Source organism: Eublepharis macularius, chromosome 1 (genome assembly GCF_028583425.1).
Source record: "Eublepharis macularius isolate TG4126 chromosome 1, MPM_Emac_v1.0, whole genome shotgun sequence".
Lineage (NCBI taxonomy): Eukaryota > Metazoa > Chordata > Lepidosauria > Squamata > Eublepharidae > Eublepharis > Eublepharis macularius.
Genome location: NC_072790.1, coordinates 232,792,563 through 232,817,832, shown reverse-complemented (window position 1 = coordinate 232,817,832; position 25,270 = coordinate 232,792,563). Strand labels below are relative to the sequence as shown.

Here is a 25,270-nt window from a genome sequence, read left to right as displayed (position 1 = left end):
GCCTCTCATTTCATAAAAAAAGCACATCCAGGATACTTCAAGATCAGCCATCAATTTCATTGTAACCGCACTCAGGGAAGCTCTTACACAATCTGAAAATCCATCCTGAGCATAATTACAACACACTAGAATATAGTTTTCATCTACAATTCCTTTACTGTAGAGAGTCATCAGAAGGCCAATCACGAATGCTTTCCCCAACATGGAATATGACTGAAATCCAGTGTTACACACCAATCTTCATTTGTGCACAAACTTCTCTCTCAAATGTTTATCATGTGCTTCCTCCAGGGTTCTCCCTATTTTGGCACTACAACCACCTTGTGAAGGAACTTATGCTGAGAGGAAGTGACTGGTCCAAGGTCATGCAATAAGCTTCCTGGCTCAGCGGGGATTGGAACTGGGCTCTCAAAGAACCTAGTCCAGTATGCAAACCACTGCTTCATACTGTTTCTCATGAAGTTATACTTTCTTGAATTATTATACAGATATGATAGTATGACAAACAGCTACGTACAGGTGTCCAGAATCACAGCATTCTCATCGTCATCTTCTCGAGGCTCCTCTTCTGGTGGTGGTGGAGACTTGGATCTACATTGATGGGAGAGAACCAACATCAAAGTTAGGTTAGAAATGCATCCAGCAGTTAAAACTGGTACACAGAAGAAACTAGCACAGAAATGTACAATTGTTTTCTGTTTACCGTCTCTCATTTCACGAAACTACCCATCTTTTACTTTTTCTTGTATTCTGAGAGAAAAGAAAAAGTCCCAACTTATTTTATTATGGGAAACCATAGCAAAATAAATAAATAAATAAAAACTTCCCACCCCTCTCCCTGAATAAATATTCATTCCCAGTGTTATTTTAGCTCAAGGGAAATTGCACAAACCTCTTCCAATCTAAGAGGTACACAACTTCTTTATGGAATATCACCTCTCAAAAAAGCAGTACCGTCTTCAAGAAAATATGCAGAATTGGAAACTCAGGTGATGGAAAAGGATAAACCATTGTGAGCAATATAAAGCAATTTTAATAAGAAAAATAAGTTCATGAAACGAAACCTTCACAATTTAGTCCTAAAAATCTCCTTGATTGCCTAATTGAGCTTTTGCAGAGCAAAAGATAGCCAGCAATTCACTAATGGATAACTGGACAATACTTAGTGGAACATCAAGTATTTGGTAACTCTCCTGATTTTTTTGCAAAAAAAGCACTGGGGACTAGGTGTTCTTTGGTATGACCCAGCCAGACATGTCTTGTGTTCTTGAGCAAGACAGAATATTCTAGAGCACTTAACAAAAAACAGTTGTCCCCTAAGTATGTGCTCTGGACTTGTAAATTTAAACATCCATCCGTGGGCTACAGGGATCTTAGCACTAAATAAATAAATGGAATATTCTAAACTCCTTAACCCACTCCTCGCTTAGTGTACCCAATCCTCCACAAATTGTATGTTTCACACGCTGCCTACAAACTGGCTTAAATTCCTTGCAAAAATGATGTGCATCTCACCGGCTATTGTATGCCTCTTCTCGGAACTCGTAATAAGCACGGCCGTGCTCTTCCTTCTCTTCACGCTGTCTTTTTAGCCCGCGGCGTTCTCCATCTGAACCCGCTTGCTTTGCTTTCTCATCATCTTCGTTTGCTGCAAATAGAAGGGAGGATTTTATATAGCAGTCTTCAAAGTCACCTGAAAAGTGTTCTCTCGCAAACATACTTAAGAGAAGAATACCCATGAAGTATTTATCTTGAATTCCTACAGCGGACAAAGTCCCTGGTGTTCAGAGTAACAAAAATAATCACTGCTAGCAAGCCCCACATGGCTTTCTAGACACCCTTTACCAAGTCTTGTTATACAAGGCCTGGAAGAAGTAACAAAACTTTATTTTTCACTATAGCCATTTGATAGGAATTTTCTGTGGCAGCAGCACCAAAAACTTTCAAATTGCATTTGCGAGATATATTCAGTACTATAAGACAGTAAAACATCATCACCAAATGCATATTTATCAAAGCAGAAATGTTTCTTGATATTTTTTGAACCTAAGCTATTAGAAATCAACGAATCGTGAAATATTATTAGAGATGGGCACGAACCGAAATACAAACCAAAGTTCGTGATGAACCGGGCCAGTTCATGGTTCACGAACCAGGAATTCATCAGAGCCTATTTCTGACGAACTGCCACAAACTTTAGGCCCGTTTGTTTGGTTTGTTTTTTGGTCTGTCACTGCAGATAGCCTGACACCGATCAATCAGTTTCCTAGGCAACAGGGGATGGACTTCCTGCAGGCCTTCTGCTGACCCGGAAGTGGCCTTCTGCTGACCTGGATGTGACGTTTTCACGACCCAAACGAGCCAGTTCGCGAACTGGGCAGGTTCGTGAAATGCGACAAACCATGAACCGCACAGTTCTTTTTTTTCCGGTTTGTGCCCATCTCTAGTCATTATTAATTACTAATGCTGTTGGTATGTGAGGATGTTTTTCTACCCTAGAAAACTCATTGTTTGTGGGGAGGTTAATGTGGTGAGAGCCAATGTGGCACAGTGGCTAGATTGTTAGACTAGGATCTGAGAGACGAAGGTCTGAATCCCCATTGTGCCATGGAAACTCACTGGGGGATCTTGGGCCAGTCACACATTCTCAGACTAACCTACTTCTCAGGGTTGTTGTGAAGATAAACTGAAGACGGAGAATATTGTAAGCCACTGGGGAGGAAAGTGGAGTATAAATGAAGTAAATAAAATTAATGTTCTTCAGTAGAAGCCCAGAGCTTAGGTCAACCTACAGACAGCTGTAACACTTCATTTCAATGCTTCCTTGGACCACCTTTCCTGTGTAAAATCTTGAGACATTTTTCACGTTACATCTGCAGGAATAAAAAAACACTGAACCCCAGAAATCTATTGATTTTGCTATTTTATACTCCAGGGTCTGTTTTGTTTATAGAAAGAAAACTTGAAGTGGCTGTACTTTGGGGACACTGGTAAACGAAGTGCAGTTGTCAATGTCTCAAAAGGACAAAGTCGTAGAGCCGCTTCCATGTGCATTGCATCACAGAAAACTGCAACCAAGGAGGACAGTTTCCTCATACTCTCAAATATTCTGCATACTTTTAATTTTACACATTCTGACTTCCACTCAAGAAGGTAATTTCACATGACCAATTAATTCAGGTGTTATACGTGAATCGATTTCATGCAACAAACCAATGACAGATTTTGAATCCAAAATGCAAAAGGTGGCAAAGCCAAAGATAAAAATCTACAAGGAATTAAGTATTGTGTGCCTTACACTAACTTCCCGTATCTTCCTTTTAAGGTGACTGTCACTCAGAAGGACTAATTTTGCCACAATATTTTTAAAAGAACAGAAATCATTGCATTTTCAATCTTTAAAGAGAATGAAGCATCTGGATGAAGCAAATATCAGAATCATTCCTGCTATTCTATTTCAGAAATTAGCGGAAAGCATAGCAGAAATTAGCAATACTTGCTACTTAGAACTAGAACTCTTTTCTTGAACATCCAGACAAGTAGCTTAAGTGTCTGAAAACTACAAGTGGTCATGTGACTCAGGTGCAATATTTGAAACTGCTCTTAGCCATTAAACTTCCTAGGTTTCTAAATAACAAATACATTTGTAGAGTGTTCATACTTATGATAATCAAAGCTTTCGTCTCAAGATCTCATATGGAATTTCTACTCTGTAGTACTGATGCTTCAGCAAGTACTATAGACAAGAGAAACCAGTTGCATAAGCCACAATTTCACAGATCTTTGCACACATGTAAGAGAGATCCTACTAAAACATTTACACTGATACAATTTTAATCCATCCTTCTAAAATTGCTAGACTATGAAAACAGTATTTTCTTACTTTAACTTTCTTCTTAAATATAGTTTCTGTTTTCTGTGTGCTATGTTCTCTCATTCTTTCTGAAGCATTTTCCTGTTTTTAATCAGTTTGCTCTCCTCACCCCCCCAAATCTTCCATTTTATTATTTGATTTGCAAATTTGCTCTTTTTGAAGTCACCTGGGATCAAATACCTAAACATTTTGCTCCAACCTGTGGCTGTTTATGACCCATAAAAAGTCACTGCATCAAATACATATCAGAAATGCATTGTTCACATGTTGATTTACAGCAGCAATGCAAAATATCAGTTAAGAATATGACTGATGAGCCACAAAGCACCCAGTTCGAATTTCATATCTGATACAGACTCTCTTTAGGTTAAGACAAACCATTAGTCTGGGAAAGACAACACTGAACCATCTTTCAAGACTCTTGTGAGCACTGAGGTAATGTGGAACACTCTGCATGTGTGAAACACATTACATAAAATGCTACATATTTCTACTAGATAAAATACAGGGAAGCTACCCAGACAACCTTTCTTCCAACTGCCTATCTGTAGTGGACACCAGAACAATTACTACCATGCGCCTTGTTCATTACCAAAGTGGTACTTTACACATATTAGTAAAGGAGAGGCAGCTCCCTGCCTCAAGGAACTTAATAATTTAAGCACTATATTAAAATTTTAACTAATTAGGATTTACCCACTACATTATTTACTGCCACATTTTCATATTGCCCTTCCTCCTAGCAGCTCAAGATGGTATAAATCATTTTCTATCCCCCACCTCATGTCATCCTCACAATAACCCTGCACAGTAAGGAAGGCTAACAGAGTCTGCACCTTTATGGCCTGTGGATTTGAACTTCTACCTTCCCTAGTTCCATATCCAAAAATTCTAGCCAGTACCTCATATGGATTCTCTCATCATCTCTGAAAATCCAAGCCTTTAAAAACTATTTCAAGATTACTTTTACCACACTGCAAGCCAGACTTGAGAAGCAGCAATTTTGCCCCAAGACACATAGTGAGGCTTGACTTGAACTGGGAGCTTTCGAGAGCACAGCTTTGTCTCTTAACCTCTATTATAACACCAGAGAAGCAAAGCAAAAAGATACAGCATTGTCCTGAGGCCTTTGCCATCTAACATTTGACACAGGAGGGCAGAGGAAAAGATAGGTTAACAGAGAAGAAATATGCATTCAATTCAGTTACTGCAACAACTTGCAAAAATATTCACCTTTTTTTGTCCTAGGGCACCTTAAAGACTTAACATTTAAAACAACACTTTTACTCTAAGACACTGAAGATGTTATACTACCTATACCTACCTTTCTTTAGGGGAATTTACTTCTGAATGAATAAGCCTAGGCTGTAAGAGCACAATATCGGGTACCATTACTTGGGAGTATGCCCTAGGGGCCTGCCTATGCATGCAAGGAGTAGGTGCACTAGAACTGGCCTAAAACGTGACTAGCCCTATGGAAATCAAAAAGACTGAAAATAACAAACTAAATGAATTCTATAATTACAGCAACAACCTTTTTTTGTTTAGAATTTATACAATAAAACTGATCCACCATTTACACTTTTTTTTTTGCTACAATGTACTAGGAGTGCAATCCTAACCAGAAATACCCCCGGCTACGCCCATTGATTTCAATGGGATTAGACTGGAGTAACACTGATTTAGGCTTGAGTCGTAAAGCTATGCATGGGGGGGGGGGGGGTAATGCTCACTGGGATTTACTTGAGCCACGCTGGGTAGGATCTGGGTGCCAAGGCGCCAAATCCAAGCCCACTTCTCAGGGATTAAGCCCCTACCGAACCCCAACAGGCCTTTCCTTCGAGTAATTAACATGCATGGGGGGAGGGGCGGAATTGTTTTTTAAAAATCACAAGATAAAAAACGAACCACGAGGTCGAAACGCGTACAGCTCCCCTGAGGAAGCAACAAGCGCCTCCTTTCCGCCGAAGCGATGCCCGCGTGTGCAGGTGCCTTTGTACTGAAGGCGAGGCGGAGAGAGCATCGCCGGCCCCGCGAGCCCGCCCGCCCCGCTTCCCGCCTTACCCGCCTGCTCGTCTCCTTGTTTGGCCTCGGCGTCTCCCGGCGCTTCGTCCCCGCTGGGCCTTTCGCTGCCGCCGCCGCCGCCGCCTCCTTCCTCCTGGGGCCGCTCAGCGCCGTTGACGCCGCCGCCGCCCGCCTGGGCCTGGCCTTCGCCTTGCTCCCCGGCGGGCTGAGGCAGGGCCTGGCCGTCGTCCCCCGCGGCCGGCTCCGCCTGCATCGGCTCCTCCTCGTCGGCCAGCAGCGCCTCCTCGTCCTCCTCTTCCTCGTCCTCCTCGTCTTCTTCTTCGTCCTCCTCTTCGTCGTCGTCGTCGTTCTCGCCGCCGCCGCCGCCGCCGCCGCCTGCCAAGCGGGCCCTGGCGAGGCTCTGCCCGGCCGCCACCCCGGCCGACTCCGGTCCGCCTTCGTCAGGCCCGGCGGCCAACATCTCGGCGTCCAGGGCCTCCTGGAGGCGCTGGGCCAGCTCCACTTTCAGGCCGCGGGAATCCAGGCCTCTCCGCCCGAGCTCGGCCCGCAGCTCCGTCACCTTCAGCCGCTTCACGTCCATGGCGCGCGCGCTCCGTTGAGGGGGGAGGAGGGAGGAGGAGGAGGAGGGAGGGGGAGGAGAGAGAGAGAAAGAGAGCGAGGGATTAATCCGCAAGAAAGGGCGCTCCTCAGGCTCGCTCTCTCGCTGACCGAACTGCGCCTGCGCAGCGTTCGCGCTCTCGCTCTCACCCTCCTCTTCTTCTCCCCCCCTGTCTCGCGCTCGCCCGTCTCGGCGGCGGCGGCGGCGGCCTCCTCCCCTGCAGTCCGAGAGCTCGTGCGCGCGCGCAGGGGGGCGCGCTGGGCTCTCACTGCGCCTGCGCTGGGGAAAGAAGGCCTCGCCGCTGTAGTACTCATGCGCCGACGGAAAGGGAACGAGGGTTTTTTTCGGAGAAGGGGTGAGGAAGTTGCAGGCGCCGATGGCTGGCGCGCACGACCGTTGGGAGGAAAATTACGCAGGCGTCAGTCTGAGAGACCGTATTTACGCGTGCGCTGGCTCTCCCTCTTTTTATTTTTCACACACACATATAACCTCACCAGCTTATCAGGGCGTAAAAAAGATAACCTCAGAAGCCGCAGAGTTAATACGCCTGCGTGGTCTTTTTTTTCCTTTTTTTAAAAATAAACGTGCCTTTGGGTATTGCGCATGCGTTAACTGGGATCTCGCGTCCACAATAGTTGATTTTAGGCGGGCAGCTAACGCCCCGGAGGATAGTAACAAGGCTGTCCTGTGGCTATTTTTTTAATTGGCTAAAACTCACCAATCGCACGAAGAAGGCATGGTGCCAATCTGCCCAGAAACAGTTAACGCTTATTTTTGATTGGGCGAGACTTCCGCCGCCTTTCCGTCTCAAACCCGGGAAGCCGCCATCTTGTCCTCGGCTTTGTACTAGAGAATTTTTTAAACCGCTAGTTATGTATTTCCTTTCGTTCACTAATATTCTCCGTTTTGTAGAATTGCGTAAAAGCTAGAACTATGATCTTCTGTACACTGTAGGTATTTCATCACTGAATAGAAGAAAACCCCACCCAGACAGATTTTTACCTCTCATGAAACTTCTAGAGTTTCTGCCAACAATACGGGCTATTCTTGTTCTTTTCTACCAAACATACATACCTGACTGTTTACTGCTGAAAGTGAATAGGCTGTTGTTGTTTTTTTTAAAAAAACCATGTTTCCCTTGGCAGTGGCTCAAAAAATTAGTGTTACCGCCTTCGTCTCGTCATGTCCTCTTTTGGCTCTTCCACGAAATCTCTAGGAATTTCTCAAGCCAGAGGTGGCGATTATGTTGATGATGTTGGCACATTCTAGTAATCCCGTCCCCCTTCAATATGAAACAAAACAATTCCCTTGGTTGACTTGAAAGGCCATCTACATTCAAAAAGGAAAACCCAGGGATATTCTGTGGTCCAAGCACCATATGACTGATAGCATCGCTTTGCTCTCAAGAATGAGTTTGTCCCAGTTAGTATTAAAGAGCAAATGTGCCAAAAGGATTGTGCATGTAGGTGTTCGGCAAATTTCTGCTGACCATCCCATTGTTTTCTACCCATAAAATCACTTGTTTTGATGCGGGTGTGCGTGGAGCAGAAATTGGAGCAAAGATGGGTTTTTAAAACTCATGCTTTCAGATTTGCCACTTTTCTGCAACTTGTTTATGTCAAAATCCTTTACAGCCCAAATGCCAACCCCGCTCATAATAATAACAATAATAACATTCTATTTACATACCACCGTTCAGGGCAACTTAATGCCCACTCAGAGTGGTTTACAAAGTATGTCATTATTATCCCCACAACAAACACCCTGTGAGGTGGGTGGGGCTGAGAGAGCTCCAGAGAGCTGTGACTAGCCCAAAGGTCACCCAGCTTGCTTCGGGTGGAGGAGTGGGGAATCAAACCCGGCTCTCCAGATTAGAGTCCCGCACTCTTAACCACTACACCAAACTGGCTCTCAAATAATTAGCTCTTCTTGCCCCAGGCTTTTTTTTTGTTATATTTAAATAAGCAGCAGAAGAAACAAATTGATCCTCCGTCCTGAGACATGCAATAGTAATACCCATTGGTAAACCAATCTTTTGGCTCTGTTCAAGGTATTAATCCCCAACCCTGACAACTGGAACAGTGCAAGCTGTCAGACCACACACATTTTGATCTGTTGTCAGATCTCAGCATTTTCCCCACATCAAACAAGGCCATTTGATGATGATGATGTGGAGAGTGGTTTGAGTGTCATGTGGTGAAATCCTTCAATAAATACTGTCTATCATCAAGGTGAGGTACACAGCATTTTATTTTGCATGCAAGTCCGCTGTGAGGGGAATTCTCCCTAAAGCCCAGTTTTGCAGTACGCTGTAAATCACTGGTCTTGCATTTATCAAGGCAGACAACTGGTAATCAAAGAAGGAAAAGTTTATTATGAGACAGACTCAGAATAAACGGATGCACACATTTGACCATAGTGCATGCTCTCACCCATATTTGTACCTTCTCATAAAGATAACAATGTTGTTTACACAATTTGCACAGACAAGCAAAGAGAAATCAATGGGATTTCAAAAGGTTTACAATTTATGCAGAAGAGTGACAGGTCAATCCTAGGATATGACAGGTCATATAAACTAAAAACGTAAAAACTAACACTGGCTTGGCTCCTTTTGTTATCTTAACAATAAGAGAGATACATTCAAGGCTGGAAGAAGAGACACAGGAGGGAATTGTAACCTTCAGGGTTTCTTCTGGAGCCCGCTCCAAGCAAGTTACCCTAAACACTCCCCCTCCTTTTACCTATGTCCTTTTTATTGCATACATTCTCATTACAGTGAAATGAGAATATGAAGGAAAAACACATTAGGGGCACGTAACAGGCAAGACCAACTTAATTTTCAATTTCTTACTAAGGCTAAAATATGGGAACGTGGTTTCTACTTTTAAAACTCCCTTAACATCCACAAGGGAAATATTTCTATGGAAAGCCTCTTTAATGGCAAAATAGGCATTCCCCCCCGCCCCCGTGTTTAGTGATATCACAGTACTCCAGTTGATCTAGATCTGTTGATCTCTTAAATGGCTTGTGTAACATGTTTCATGGCACAGCCACATATATCTATAATAACAAATAGATACCAAATCAAATATAAAATTTTAATTAAATGTGGTTGTTGAATTATTTTGTATTCCACACTGTCTTTACTTTTGAGTAAATGGTTTTTGTCTCATGCTGGTACCTATAGAACACCAGCTGAATAGCCTCTAAAAGCAAAATTACATTGTAAAGTAGGGGCTGACTGAGCAGGGAATGCTCCTGGTTGTCACCTCCAGCTCACAACAAAAACCTCTCTCCAGTAAGATGCCTTCCATTCCTCACAGAGACCTTAAGGAAGGAGTTGAACATTGAAGAATAACAGCAGTGGCAGTGGATCTGACTTGTTCCTCTAGTTTAGAGCTTTCCCGCAAAGGTTATTTATCCCAGATGTGTGTTCCCCACAGCATTGTGGTGCATTTGTACACCACCTGGGTTCTCCCCACATTTTAGTAAGATCACAGCTAAACCTAAATGGCTGCTGTGTAAGTGAGAAACTCTAGTTTCCCAGCCCTACCCACACAGCAGCTATTTTCCCTTCCTTTGTCCCCATGGTAGCCATTCTTCCCCATGGCACTAGATTGTGTGTGTATGTGTTTTTAAATTAAAGTTGGCATATCAATCTACCTATATAATGTTACATCTCTATGTCAATTACTGGTTTAAAAAAATCTGTGAAAAAGACCTCCCCCACCCCCACCCAGTGGTGTGGATGTGAGGAAAATGGCTGCTACAGGGAGTCGGAGAGGGAAATGCAGGGAAACCCACCATCTGAAAGTGCTGTTGCTAGAGTGGCCAGCCTTTGGTGGGATGCTTACTGGGGTGTAGAGAGGCTCTAGGAGTTGTGGAGAGGCAGAAATGGTGTTGAGTGATGCCTCGGTGACATTTTCAAGAGGTCCTTTAAGGCTAACCAACTTTATTGCAGCATAAGTTTTTGAGAACCACAGTTCTCAACCCCTAATACAGTTCTCAACCCCTAACTGCAGTTTTCGAAAGCTTATGCTGCAATAAAGTTGCAGCAAGTTAAAGGTGCTACTGGACTCTTTACTATTTTGCGACTACAGACTAATACGGCTAACTCCTATGGATCTATTTCCAGGGGGAAAATGGAAGAGACTCTAGGAATCCCATAGATCTCTATGGCAAAACCATAGAGATCTTTGGGATTCCTAGAGCATCGCTGTATCATTTCTAGTTTTTTGGCTGGAAGCAACATCCACCTTTATTACTACCGTCACCATCCCCATTTCATTCTGCTGCTGATGTAATTTGGACCTACCATTATATTGCTGAAACATACAAGGACAAAGTTAACATCTAGGTCTATTGCAGGGCCTGGTTTCTAGGGTTCTAGTCTCTGTTAGGTATTCCATCCTTGTTAGTGACAAGCTGTTTTAAGGTTTAAAATATTAACAAGACATCCCCTAGCATTTAGTAATTTATACCTTGCTGAGACCCAAGGCAGATTACAAAATATTTTTAAAAAATCCATCACCTAGAATAAGGTATCCAATAAACAATGTATTACAACTAGAATTACAGAACTGGAAAACAGTGCAAGCAAACAAAAAAGAAACCACTAGATTCTCTGGCAGCAAATTCCACACGGAGTGAAGTATTTCCTTTTGTCCATCTGAACCTACTGCCCATCAGCTTAATCGAATGCCTTCAAATTCTAGTATTTTTGGAGAGGGAGAAAAGGTTCTCTCTGTCCACCGCTACCCTGTGCATTATTTTATAGACCTCTATCATGTCCCCTCTTAATCATCTCTTTTGTAAATTGAAAAGTTCCAGTCTCTTCAGCCTTTCTGCTGAGGAAAGGTATCCCAACCCCCTAATATCTTGATTGCCCTCTTCTGTACTTTTTTCAGTTCTGAAATGTCCTTTTTGAGATACAGTAACCAGAACTACACATAATATTCCGAATGAGGCCGCACCAAATATCGATACAAGGGCATTGGCTGTTTTATTTTCAATCCCTTTCCTAATACTCTCCCGCACAGAGTTTGCCTTTTTCACTGCTGTGACACACTGGGTTGACACTTTAACTGAGCTATCCACTGCAACCCTAAAGGTCTCTTTCCCTCTTAGAGCTAAGCTACATGAGCCAAATTACACAAGGACGCTTAAATGAAGGGAGACGCAATGTTAGCCGGGACACAGTTTGAATTTCACCTCTCTCTATAGAGGCGGCAAAGATCGCTCTTCAGAGGGTTTGTTAATTTCTCTTTGCCTCCCTGAAGGCTCTGTCAATTATTAACAAACCCTCTGAGGAGCGATCTTTGCGGCTCTGTAGAAAGGTGAAATTCAAACTACATGTCCCAACTAACATTGTGTCTCCCTTCACTTGAGCATCCTCCTGTAATTCGGCTCATGTAGTTTAGCTCTTAGTCTCAGTAAATTGAAAAGAGTCCAGTAGCACTTTTAAGACTAACCAATTTTATTGTAGCATAAGCTTTCGAGAATCAAGTTCTCTTCGTCAGACACTTTTTGATTTTGCTACCACAGACTAACACGGCTAACTCCTCTGCATCAGTAAATTGAGACTCTATCCGCATATACTTGGGATTTTTTGTTCCCATGTGGATCCCCTTACGCTTCCTTATATTGAACTTAATTTGCCCACTTACCCAATTTGTGGAGAGCCTGGTTTTTCACCTTCCTGAATAATTTTGTGTTAACCATCTGGCATTCTTTTAGACTTGGCAGTACCTCCTAACCTGGAAAATGCATTCTATCAGGGCCTCAGAGTGGTTTTAAATAGCTTCTAAGCATCCTCTAGGCCTTGACACTCTTGTTTCCTTCTCAGCTTCTTTTTAAGTATTTCCGTCCTTTTTTGTTAAAGTTACTTCTTTTAGGAACAAGAATGCTGAACTTAATAGTATTGTGGTCACTGTTCCCAACTGATGCAACAACATCTACTCTCACCAGGTCCTAAGACCAGCTCAGAACTAACCCCAAGATTACTACCCCTCTGGTTGGTTCTGTAACCAATTGCCACAGCAATTGCTTTATATCCCATAAAGCAGAAATTGGTTTACAAAAGTAGAAGACAACGGAGAGGCAGATTCCCTATAAGCCAGAGATCTTACTGTTAAACTGTGTAATAGCAAAATCAAAAAGAGTCCAGTAGCACCTTTAAGACTAACCAACTTTATTGTAGCATAAGCTTTCGAGAATCAAAGTTCTCTTCGTCAGATGCATGGAGGGCAAGAAGAAACTGGTCAGATATATAGGTGGACTCTTTGATTTTCCTACTACAGACTAACAGGGCTAACTCCTCTGCATCTATGACTGTGTAGTAGATACACCTAAAAATCTTCAAGCAATAGCTTTACATATGTTTACCACAGCCAGATTAGTCTTTGCTAGGAATTGGAAGCAAAAAAAAAATAGCCACCAAATTCATGTCTAGTTGCTAATGAAAGTAAGAGAGCTTACACACTGGTGAAATGAATAGCCCACAAGCAAAATAGACGTACTTCCAAATTAGGCTCATTAAGGTTGAACGTTGGTTGAGCAGAGAATGGTTGATCTTGCAGTGAAGTGTGAGAAACCAAGTTCTCAATTTCACCTTTTTATTTAGGATTCAGGTATACATGTTAGCCTTGTACCTGTTACATATATTCTTTTTGTTATGTACATCTTTTTATTATATCAAATAAATACTAATTAAAAAATGAAGGTGGAATACAGTATAAGGAAGGTGATACAAACAATAAGCATTGTAATAGACTATAGCACTTCTAACCTCTTTATATAAATGCCCTCCTGAACATTTATGTTTTTACACATTTTGTGGAAGGAAAGACGAGGGGCCCCAAAATAGGAACTGTTCATGGTAAAGAGACACAGTTGAAGATATAATTCCAGAGGGATCTCTATGATGTAGTGTACTAAAGTCAATGGCTTAGAAGGGGGTTAATCTGTTTAGAATTGCAGTGTTCATCAGCTGCAGCAAAAATGAAAAAGACCAAGAAACGCATTCCACGCATAAACTTCCAAGGACTACAGGCCACTTCTTCAGATGCAATCAGTGGCTCCTCTCTAGGCAGATTTTGATGTAGAAGGTATGCAAATAGATAAAGGCAGGATGTACCCTATACAACGTAGTGATGGCAAATTAATATCTAACAGCTCACTAGTTCTGCTAAGGTAGTTAACACCTCTAATGGGTGGGGAGTCCCAGGTTTTGCTAAACTGGAAGATGTATAATCAGAATATTTTCACTGCAATCCTTAACAGAGTCACTTCTTTCTAAGACTGTTGACTTCAGTGGGCTTTGAAGGGTGTAACGGTGCCCAGGATTGTACTACTGGTGCTAATGTCTTATCATGCAGTGACGGATGTAAAGACCTTTGGAATACCCTTGCCCTGGAGGTTTGCCTGGTAACTTACCTTTTAGGCACCAGGCTAAAACGTTTCTCTTTAAGAAGGGGTTCTATCTTTTTATTGGGTTTATAGTATGCTTCGGGTCTGAGGTCTGTTTTATGTATTTTTGTTAGAGTGCTCAATTATTGTTTTCAATGGCTGGATTTTGTTTTTATATTATTTATGATGCACCCTTCTCTCCGAGACTCAAGAAGTATTGCAGGATAAAAAACAGTGCAAACATACAGCGCAAGGCATCCAACACTGATAATCGACCACAGCCAGGGCCTTTTCGGTCCTGGCACCGACCTGGTGGAACTCTCTGTCTGAAGACACAAGGGCCAGGCGGGATTTGTTATCTTTCCGCTGGGCCTATAAGACTAGAGATGTTCCTCCAGGCATATGGTGGCTAGGTTGGGCCCCCACCGGCCACACTAAAGATCTGTGCACCACCCTATATATAAGCTAGGCCCTGAAATGCAGTATTTTCTCGTTGCCATCTGAAGAGAAGCTGTATTATATTTATTGTATAAAGTTGTTTTTGTATGTTTTGTTTTATTTATGTGAATTGAAATGTTGTACTCCGCCCTGAGCCCGTCTAGTTCAGACGGCTGACTAAAAATCTAAAATAAATAAATGTTTTTGAGCTTTGTCTGCTGCCTCAAGCACGATTCTGGAAGGGTGGCATATCGACTCCTATAGAAATAAGGATATTGTTTCATCAACACCTCTCAGAAACCTTCCTAAGGGGAAATAGACTTGACGCACTAAGATCAGATTGAGAATCGCGCCACCAGTAATGGAGCAAAAGGGAATGCTTTCTCCTCGCGTTCCCGCCACCTTCCAGTTTGTGCAGCATCCGCTCCCGCTAGATCAGTAGGCTGTGATCACATGCACTGGAAACGCCTCCCAAACTGCCTGCCCTTGCGGCCGATTTCCTTTCCTTCCAGGTCATGGAGGGGGTGTGGCAGCCGCTATAAGGGAGGGAAGGCGGGATGGGACTAAACCTTCTCTGACCTCGATGGCAGCAGCAAAGGTACCGCGTTTGTGCTCTGTTGGGGGTGTGTGTAGGAGAGATCCGTGTAACCAGCCAGGTTGTGCCACGCATCCTTTGACGTCGCTCTGCGGTTGCATTGTAGCGACCGTTCACAATGGGTTTTTCCAAGCCACAACTCCTCTGGAAATAATACCTGTAGTGCAGTGTGCTGTGATGAGTGGAGGCAGCCCCAGCGAGGCTCCAGCCTCGTAGAGTTGAGTATTCAGAAACCCACTCTGCTTTGCCCAGCCTTTAAAAAAATGCAATTTATTTTTGTTTATGTTATTTACAGTCTGCTTTTCTCCCTCGGACTCGGGGTGACAACACAATCAGCAGGATGGGATATCCAATAGACAAGGCGATGGGATTTGACAGGTAGAAATCTGGAACCAACTAGAAATTTAAAACATTGCACACTCTCTGTTGTGCCCCCACCTTATGGAATGGCTTGCCTGCTGCGGTCAGGAATATTCCCACACTCCGGGCTTTCTGCAAACAATTCAAAACTGAATTAATCAAGATGGCTTTTTGTACAGGAAAGAGGGGTGCACTGTAACAAAATGGTTCAGAAAGAAGCTTGAGTTAGGGAGTGTAGACTGTACCACAGTGAATAGTTTCTACCAGGGTTTTTTTTCAGGGGGAACGTGGGGGAATGGCATTCCGGCTCCTCTTGAAAATAATCGGCAATAGTGCTTAAAAATAATATGATTTCAAAGAATCCCATGTGTTTCTTCCTCATTTTCCTCTTGAGAGTTCCGCCACCTCTTTCCCTGCCCCCCCCCAATCCCTGGTTTCTACTGTCTGTTGCTGTAGGTAATTTGTGCACCATTTATTGTGTCATTTTCCAGGTTAGACTTGAGTTAGAGAAAAATGTTTGTAATTCCATTATCTTGCTTCTCCAGCAGTAATGTTGGATCCAGTAAACCACAAAGCTTTTAACTGAGTCAGCAAGGGTCAACTGAACCCCATAGGAAGTGGGGAGCACAGTGCCTTTCAAGATCTCCACCTTCCCAACCAGCATTACCCCTTTCTTGTCCGGCTATAGTTTCAGTTTCTTCACTCAGCCATTTAGCCACAGCAGCCAGGAAGCACTTTAGGATCTCTACCACATCACCAGATTTGGATACAGATACGTAGAGCTGAGTATTATCAGCATATTGATAACAGCCAACCCCCAAACAGGACAGGGCAGTGTTAGGCTCCCAAGACTGGACAGGTTCTGCTCTTAGAAACCATTCAGTAGAGACAGATAGGTTCGTAAAACCATCTGTTTGTTTAGAACAGAAGAACACTGGTGCAACAGCTAAATTGCGATCAAGAGGGTCTTCATTATTATTTTTTTTCAACATACAGTTCTTGCCTAGAACCAAAAAAAGTCTAAACCACCTCATTTAAATAGCCAAGGGAGAACCAGGCTGTCCCACTACAGACCAACCAATTATGCAGTGTGTATTTGAATACATAAATATACCCCCTACACACACACACTTTTAAGCTACCTTGTACCAAAGCTGCATTCATCCATCATTGGATATTGTGTATCATAACACTATAGCAGTCAATTGCAACAGGATTTTCTTGGGTGGACAAGATGATCCCATTGCAAAAGATGGTTATAGCACAATGATAGTGTAATAGCCAATGGCATACAAATGCTGTCTGCTGTACTTGTATTTGCTGTATTTGGTACCACCCAGGGCTTTTTTTCAGCAGCAACGCAGTGGAACGGAGTTCCGGAACCTCTTGAAAATGGTCGCATGGTTGGTGGCCCCGCCCCCTGATCTCCAGACAGAGGGGAGTTGAGATTGCCCTCCATGCTGCTAAGCGGTGCTGAGGGCAATCTAAACTCCCCTCTGTCTGGAGATCAGGGGGCGGGGCCACCAGTCTTGTGACCATTTTCAAGAGGGCAACCCACTGAGTTTCACCACCTCTTCCCAGAAAAAAAGTCCTGGTACTGCCTACTTGAACTGGTGGCAGCCGGCTCTTTCTCATTCCTGCTCATTGGAGATCCTTGTTGCAGGAGACTGACCCTGGAACCTAACCTTCTAGCCTGGTACTCTTTATTCTGACCGGAAACAGTTCTCCAAGGATTTGAGGATCTCTTCCTGAGATCTTTTTTAAGCGGACATGATGGGGACTCAGCACAGGTACAAAGCTTGTGCTCTGCCACTGAACTATGGTCTCTCCCAAAATTTCAACATTTATACGAAGCAGCTTTGTACTGCTTCGGTTTAGAGTGTCTGAGTGGGAAGGGATCTTGGAGGTCAACTGGTCCAATCCTTTGCTTAATGCAGGAACACACAACTCTGTTCTCCCCAATCGATGGCCATTCAGCCTGTCTTTAAGATAAGAGACAGGCAAACTTTTGGCCTAGTGCAACATCTCTCTGTGAAGATGTTGGTGTGCCAGCAAGAAGAGAAGAGGGTTGTACTTGGCTAAATACACTAAATATGTTGTATATATCTTTCTGTATACAACGGTTATCTCCCTCCCCCATTTTTTAAAAACACCCATCCTGATGAAGTTCTGGAAAATTCAAAAGCTTGCACGCTGTATTTGTGTCATTTTGGTTGGCCTTAATAAAGTGTATTGCATGCCTTTTGTTCATATTCGTAGGAATGCAGTTGTAACGGATGAAAATAATTCCTGTGTAACATCTGGTAGTAAACGATGGTTTACGAGCAGGGTCCTAGTGGGAGAGTTTACTCTCACCGTTTCACTGGTAAAATTTCCAGTTTCCATATTCTCATTTTAAACAGCTGCTGCTCTGCTGAGGGACAGATGGACATCCTTTTCTTAGGATCCTGTTTACTGTTTATCCTATAATACTTTTTGAGGGCTTTACTTGGCCAGAACTTACTCCTAGATATATAGCATGCTTGAGTGCCATAGCTTAGCGCTGGAAAATGTGATGGAGTAATGAAGCAGTGCACCTCTGAGCATGCTCAGAGTGCTTTCCTTTGAACTGCCACTGATCATAAACAGCCCTCACATACAAGGGATTAGATCCAGAGGAGTTATCCATGTTAGTCTGTAGTTGCAAAATAGTAGAGTCCAGTAGCACTTTTAAGACTAACCAACTTTAGTGTGGCATAAGCTTTTGAGAACCACATCTGACGAAGAGAGCTGTGGTTCTCGAAAGCTTATGCTACACTAAAGTTGGTTAGTCTTAAAGGTGCTACTGGACTCTTTACTATTATACAAGGAATTAGACACTGGCATTTCTTGGGTCAGAGAATGTAGCTTCTGTGGAGCCTGTAAGCTCCCCTTCACCTCTCTTTGTTGAAGATTAATATGGACAATTTTACTATTTTTCAGTGAGCTGTTCTCACTATGGTGCATAATGCTGGAATATTGGGGGGGGGGGTTTGGGGTTCCTAGCAAGCTGGCATCTCTCTGAAAAGAAAAAAAGTTCCTTTTTGAGTTAGGAGCCTGTTTTATTTTCCTTCCAGGCCTCTTCCGAGGAGGTCATGGACCTGCGGCTGGAGCAGGCCCGACGTTTCAAGGAGGAAGGGAATTGCTATTACAAAGAAGGGCGTTTCCGTGATGCCGTAAGCCGTTACCACTGGGCCCTTCTGCAGGTGAAAGGGCTGGATCCCAGCGTGCCGTCTCCTTTGCAGGAATTTGGCGGGGAGAAGCCTCATGTAACCCCTGAGCAAGAATGCTCTCTCCACAGCACCCAAAGCGACTGCTACAATAATCTTGCTGGTAAAGCTACAGAAAATAGTCTCTGGGCAATGTCGAATTAATGCTAGGTCTTTCTGAATGCAAACCCTCTGTCCCCTGATCTTGAATGTTTAAGATAGCAGATCCTAGGCCTGAATATTCCCTTTCAAGAATTTACCTTTAGGTTGGCTGATGATGTAAGCAAGGGTACCATTCTCTTGCCACTAAGTGCTATCACTGACCTCTTAGTATAACATTGTTGTTCTTTGTGATTCCTTACCTTTTAGTTTGAGGGGCGGGGGACTAGGGGAGCATGTGATAGAGGTTTAGAAAATATGCATGGTGTGAAGAAGAAAGTGGAAACTTCTTGTATCTTATAAAACTAGAACTTTGAGTTATCCATGACTACTGCACCAGCAGAAGAAACAACTAGGGCTTCAAAACTCTAGACAAGGAGGCACTGGGGGACAATAGGAGCGATCTTGTTCTAATCAGACACCTTGTGTGTGGCGTTCTGCATATGAATGGGGCTCGGAGGGACACCCTTAGGGTTACCCAGAGTAGCCTTGGGGGTAACTGATTGGCAGTGGATTTAACAAAAGAAAGCAATTTTTGCATTGTGAAAAGAGCACCATTTTAACACAGAGCTTTTTTTAAAAAGTGGTATACGTATTTTCTACATGTTTTTACTATACAGTGAACTTGATATCTTTCTTGTATGTAAATTAATTGTGGATGGAGGGACAACTGATGAAAGCATTCTTTTGTTGAAACACGTTCAGTCCAGTCTTAGTAGGAATGTGTCAATCTCAACTTTTCTGCTCAAGCTCAAGGAGCTTTATATACCACATATCTTTCAGGGTTTTGGAGAAGATTTTATTAAAGTTGTACATTCCCTAATCCGTGTTTTTTATCCTTTATCTCAGCCTTTAGGTTACTCAGTCTATTGTTTTGTGTTCAGTTTTCTTCCCGCGTTTGGTTTCAGACAGTATTCTGCCACGAATCTCTCTGGTCAGTCATTCTGTCTCCATCTGACCTACCTCACAGGGTTGTTTTAGGAACAGAATGGAGGAAGGGAGATCTGTACATGTTGCCCTGAGCTCCTTGGAGAAAGAGTGGAATTAAAAATATGAGAGACAGAAATCAGGATTCTAAGCTGAGATTAAACTATGCCTCGCTAATGTTGTAGGAAACCACATCTGTGGCAGAATTCGGTGTATACTTACGGAACTCACTCTCACAAGCTCTGGTGATTATCTAGAGCCTTAGATGTCTTTAAAAGGGGAGTGAGACAAATTTCATGGAGACATCTTTCAGTGGCCATGCCCAAAGAGGGTTGTTGCCTTTACGCCCTGCTGGTGGGTTCCCCTGGAAGTATCAGGCTAGCTTCTGGATGAAAATAGGTTGCTGAAGAACAAGAAACCTCAGACTGATCAGTGGGGTTCTAATGTTCTGTACACAGCTTGTCTCCTCCACATGGAACCTGTGAACTATGAGCGGGTGAAAGACTACAGTCTAAAAGTCCTGGAAAGGCAGCCGGAGAACACGAAGGCCCTGTATCGTGCTGGAGTGGCATTCTACCACCTTCGGGATTATGACAAAGCACGCCGCTATCTCCTGGAAGCTATCAGCAAGCAGCCCAAAGGTAAGAGGCTTCAGGATCCACCAGGAGATGTTAGCACAAAGCTTGTCGCGGCCATTGTGGGGTTTTTTAATCATGGTTGCGTCCAATAGGTGGAATACCTCTTGTTCTGGATTAATCCCCCAGCAAGAACTACTGCTGAATGGTCTGGTATTGAAAAATCATTAATATGAATTAACAAGCTGGGGACCTGCAAAACTTGCAAGAGAGGGGGAAATGCCACCCCTTGCTGGTCCAGATGCTTCCCCGGGTTTTCTCTCCCTTGCCCCTCTCCTGTTGTTTCCAGGAGTGCCTCATCCTCATCCTTGCTTGCTCACCCATTAACATCACCTGCCCTCCATTGTGTTGTTGCTGGCTCCTGGCCACCTCCTTCCTTCCCCATTTTCATTTACCGGCCCAATCACCTGTGCCATTGCCAGCTCCTCTTTTCCACTCTGGAAGAGAGGAGAAGTCCATTAATATCAACAGATTGACATAAGGGCTGAATTTTTAAAAAAAGATTGAAAATGAACACTGGGGGAAGTCTTTCCATGGGGAGGCCTAAAAGGGCAGCACCACCCATACCTACATTCTTCAGTCCAAATAGGAGAGCCTTGCCTGGACTGACCCAGAGCCAGAGGCTAGCACCAGCAGGGCAAACTGACTTCTGTTAGGACAGAGCTCAGAGAAGCAGCAGCTATGTGCTTTTCAAATCATGCTGCTTTTTCTGGCACCAAAAGTGGCCGCCACCCCCTCCCCTGGGCCCCCGGGGCTTTTGCAATCTTTTTCAAATCATCAGTTTCATATCAATAGGTGGACCTAATGTTGCAATAAAAGGTGCAGCAGGTTCTCTGAATTCCCAGCTTTCGTTTTTTAAAAAAGTAAATCTCTAGCCCCTTCCCTTGCAGAGATGTGCCTTTCTTATATCTCCACAAGGGACTAGAGACACTTATTAAAAAAAATAAACAAAGGCTGGAATTCAGAAAACCTGCTGTACCTATTATTACAACAGTAGGTCGATCTATCAATACGAAATTAATGATTTTAAAAAGATTTAAAAAGCAGGAAGTGGGGAAAGAAAGATGGAGAGAGGAGTGATTTGGCAATGACAAACGTTCAATCATCAAAAAGTGGGTTGGAGGTGAGCGGGACAAAAAAACCCCAAAGGAAACATTATGCATGAGTTAAAAATCAACTCAAAATCAGCTTCTAGAAAAAGATTGGGGTAAAAGTGATCTCAAAAGAATCAGAAAAAAATGGAGGGAAGCCAAAAAACGCAAAGTGAAAGGCAAAAAAAAAATATCCATGTGGCGCTCGGGATAGATTGAAGCCGTATGGAGCCATAACCGATGGAAAATAACCATGCGGAAAACCTCATGGTCTTAATCTACAGAGTTAAGGATCTGCATCTGGGTCTATGTTCAGTATTAGATATGATTCTTTTCAGGGTAAGCATTGAAAAAGTGAGGAGGAAAAATAAGGTAAACGATAATCTGAGTTATAGAACCTCTAAATATTGTTTGGGGTTAATGACAACTGAGGATTGTTTCTCAGTGACGGCCTGGAGGCACTAGTAATAGGATGTTAGATACGCTGAACCTGTGGTCCAATTTTTCAAATTGCTTTTACTAAGAAGAGGTTGTTAAATAACATGATGGGGGCACTATTCCATGATGGCATCTTCAGAAGACTCCATTTAAAATAACTTTCTTTTGGAATGCCTTTCCTATGAGGAAGGGCAAAAGAGTCTTGGACTTTTCAGTTTAGAAAAGAGACAGCTAAGGGATGGCATGATAGAGATTTATAAAGTTATGCACATGTGGATAGCCCAGGTAAGCCTGATTTTGTCAGATCTCAGAAGCTAAGTAGGGTCAGCCTTGGTTAGTAATTGGATGGGAGACCTCCAACAAAGATCAGGGTTGCAGAGGCAGGCAATGGCAAACCGCCTCTGTTAGTCTCTTGCCCTGAAAACCCCACTATGGATTGCCGTAAGTTATCTATGACTTCACAGCACTACAGAGAGGGTGGACAGAGAGATCTTTTTCTCCCTCCGCCATAACAACAGAACTCAAGGGCATCCAATGAAACGGATGGGCAGTAGATTTAGCACAGACAAAAGGAAATGCTTATTTATACGAGTGATTAAGATGTAGAATTCACTGCCGGAGAATGTAGAGATGGACACAGGCATAGACAGCTTTAAAAGGGGATTGGACAGATTCCTGGAGGACAGGTCCATCCGTGGCTAGTAATGCCAGATATTAAAGCCAACCTCCCCATTCAGAGGCTGTGAGCCAGTATGGTGTAGTGGTTAAAAGCATGGGACTCTAATCTGGAGAACTGGGTTTAATTCTCCAGTCCTCCACTTGAAGCCAACTGGGTGACCTTGGGTCAGTGACAGCTCTCTCAGAGCTCTCTCAGCCCCATCAACTTCACAGGGTGATTGTCCTGAGGATAATAACAACAACATACTTTGTAAACCTCTCTGAGTGGGTGTTAAGTTGTCCTGAAAAGATAAGCAGAGGTGGTTTACCATTGCTTGCATGGCAGTGCTTAACTTCTTTGTTGATCCTCCCATTCAAACACTAACCAGGGCTGACCCTGCCTAGCTTCCAAGATTGGGCTAGCCTGGGCCATCCATACCAGGGGAATGCTCTATGAAACTGTAATCAAGGCAAGTTTTAAAAATAAACTTACCAGTGACATATTTTGGCTATGTGGGGTAATAGTCTTGAGGGACTAGATTGGCAGAAGTTGTCCCCTCTGCTTCATCTGCTATGAATTGCATGCACTAGGGGAAGCACCACTGGCAAACAAGTTAGAAGATTTAATTTTGCCTGTTTCTCCTTCCTGGCTTCATCCCACGTGTATTTCACTACTTTGTTGTTTGGTGTAGTGGTTAAGAGCGGCAGAACTCTAATCTGGAGAACCAGGTTCGATTCCCCACTCCTCTGCTTGAAGCCAGCTGGGTGACCTTCTCGGAACTTTCTCAGCCCCACCCACCTCACAGGGTGATTGTCATGAGGATAACAACACACTTTGTAAACCGCTCTGAGTTATCCTGAAGGGCAGAATATAAATCAAATGTTATTAGTTTTCCATACAGGTGGCTAGCATCATGTTTTTGGTACTTGCAGGGGAACGATGGAGGAAGTGGAAAGTGGGAAAACTGCCAGTGGTTTACAGACAGGGAAACGTGCACAGGATCTTACCCTTGGCATTTTGCTCTTATTAGATTTGTGTGTAACCCCTCCTTCTTTTAACCTTCTGGGAAATGGGTGGCCCAATTTTTGCTCCTCCTTGAGCAAGTGTAGTCAGCTGGCAACTGGTGGGTCTGATGCACAAAATAACTTTCTTTGATCACCAGCCATATTTCCAAATGTTTGAACAACCTGTATCTACAACTTTGTCTTCATTATTTTTTTTGCTTTTCTCTCTTCACGATGGATGGATGGAAGATGCCAATGTGAAGCGTTACTTGCAGTTGACAGAGTCCCAGCTGAGCAGCTACCATCAAAAGGAGAAGCAGCTTTATATGGGAATGTTTGGGTAGAGGCAGCAGTTCCTACCTAGAAGTACCCGGACGTGGAGTCGCACTGGTTCCCATTTTCTTGCAGACTGTACGTGTTCATTGGCTCTGGAGGTTTCAGATGTGTCATGTGCTTAATAGCCAATTTAAACTGAAGATGTTAAGAGAGGGGGCCTCAATAATTTCTTCTATCACCGGTTTGGAATGGAAAAGGATTAGGGATGGATTGTGCAACCTGTTATGGGTTTCCTCCCACTACTAAAGCAGGTAAAGCAGGAATCAGTGGGGGGGGGGGTGGAGATCTAATGGTTATTCCCTTTGGTTCATAAAATATGTTGGGAATTCCCTTTTGGCTGTGTGTCTTTTATTCCTTTTGCTTAAAAAAGAAAGGTCCGAAGGTTATGAAGTTCACCGAAGTCAGGATCCTTCCTGTCCTAGTGGGAAATGGTTGGTTCTGTTTTTTGAGCGCCTCCCACACCCATCACATCTGGCTCTGGAGGGTCATTCTGGGATGCTTTACATTTTTGGATGCCCGTTGCCTTACTGACCAAGGCTAGGCTCTCCACTCCTAACCCTATCAGATTGTATATTGGATTGGATGTCTTTTCCTATTGACTTAATGCTATACACTTCATCTTGAGTCTCGGTGAGAAAGGCAGACTGTAAATAAAATATTTCTAGTGCCCTTGTTGCCATAATAACCATGGTTAGTCCTCTCCGGCATCTTGTTCTCCATCTTTGGCAACCTAGCTGAGCAGCAAAATACCTTGCCCCATGCAAAAATAAGTTGGCCACCTCTGTGTAGACTGCACACTTACACTTAAATGGGTTCTGCCCCTCCTCCCTCCATTATTTCTGAGTTTATTAATCCTCCCCATGCGAAAATGGGGGTCGCTTCCCTTTGTAATGCTTAAGCACAAGTAGAAGAGTAGTTACTGATATTCCTACCAGATACTGGGGAGTACATCCTTCTGACTTTCTAAGTATACATGCAGAAGAATGGACTGTAATGCACATAGCCCTTGCAGGGAGGCAGGGGTAGAGAGGAAAATGGTGTGGCTCTCTCAAGCAGATGTGAGAAGAGATGGAGTCACAAGAGGATAGAGAGGAGGTTCTAAAGCTGAACCTCGCCTTCACAAGCTGGCAGTTTTCACAATGTCCTCTCCTGCCATCAGTGGGCATTTTTGTAAATAGTAACAACTGCACTTATATACCGCTCTTCTAGAGAGATTAGTGCCTCACCCAGAGGGGAGATCAATTTAGTGTTACTGTTATCCCGACAATAAAGCTGGGGACCTGGGGCTGAGAGGAGTGGCTTACCCAAGGCTGAGTCCATGCCAGTAGTGGGATTCAAACCAGTAGTGCTGATTTGCAGCCAAACCACTTAACCACTGTGCTACAGCAGCTCTCAGTAAAGGCAGAAGTCTCCATTCTTTATCTTCCGGCTGCAACATCCTTAATTCCTGCCATGCTCCACTTCCCGCCTGGCTCCTTAAGCAAATACTTTTCTC

At 43.5% G+C, this 25,270-nt stretch overlaps 2 protein-coding genes across 6 annotated transcripts in view; one reads left to right on the top strand and one right to left on the bottom strand.

Moving 5' to 3' along the window:
• Positions 1-6,657, bottom strand: part of HNRNPUL2 (heterogeneous nuclear ribonucleoprotein U like 2) — a 28,501-nt gene extending 21,844 nt beyond the window's left edge. The window contains exons 1-3 of one of the 4 annotated variants that reach the window (XM_054992704.1): positions 5,939-6,657; positions 1,516-1,648; positions 518-591 (exon numbers count right to left, since the gene is read on the bottom strand). In XM_054992704.1, the coding sequence (XP_054848679.1) occupies positions 518-591; positions 1,516-1,648; positions 5,939-6,479 (748 nt within the window). In that variant the 5' untranslated portion in view covers positions 6,480-6,657. The remainder of the gene's footprint in view (positions 1-517; positions 592-1,515; positions 1,649-5,938) is intronic. The other 3 variants (XM_054992715.1, XM_054992723.1, XM_054992730.1) reach the window with 3 other exon arrangements.
• Positions 6,658-14,863: 8,206 nt separating this feature from the next.
• On the top strand, positions 14,864-24,104 carry TTC9C (tetratricopeptide repeat domain 9C). Of its 2 annotated transcripts, XM_054981986.1 has the most exons (4): positions 14,864-14,943; positions 18,396-18,651; positions 20,072-20,254; positions 23,689-24,104. In XM_054981986.1, exons 1-4 carry the CDS (start codon positions 14,929-14,931, stop codon positions 23,781-23,783), a joined length of 549 nt encoding a protein of 182 aa, XP_054837961.1. In that variant the 5' UTR covers positions 14,864-14,928; the 3' UTR covers positions 23,784-24,104. The 2 variants fall into 2 exon arrangements, with proteins under 2 accessions (XP_054837961.1, XP_054837969.1); XM_054981994.1 differs by lacking the exon at positions 18,396-18,651 and having other exon boundaries at positions 14,904-14,943.
• The last annotated feature ends 1,166 nt before the right edge of the window (positions 24,105-25,270 follow it).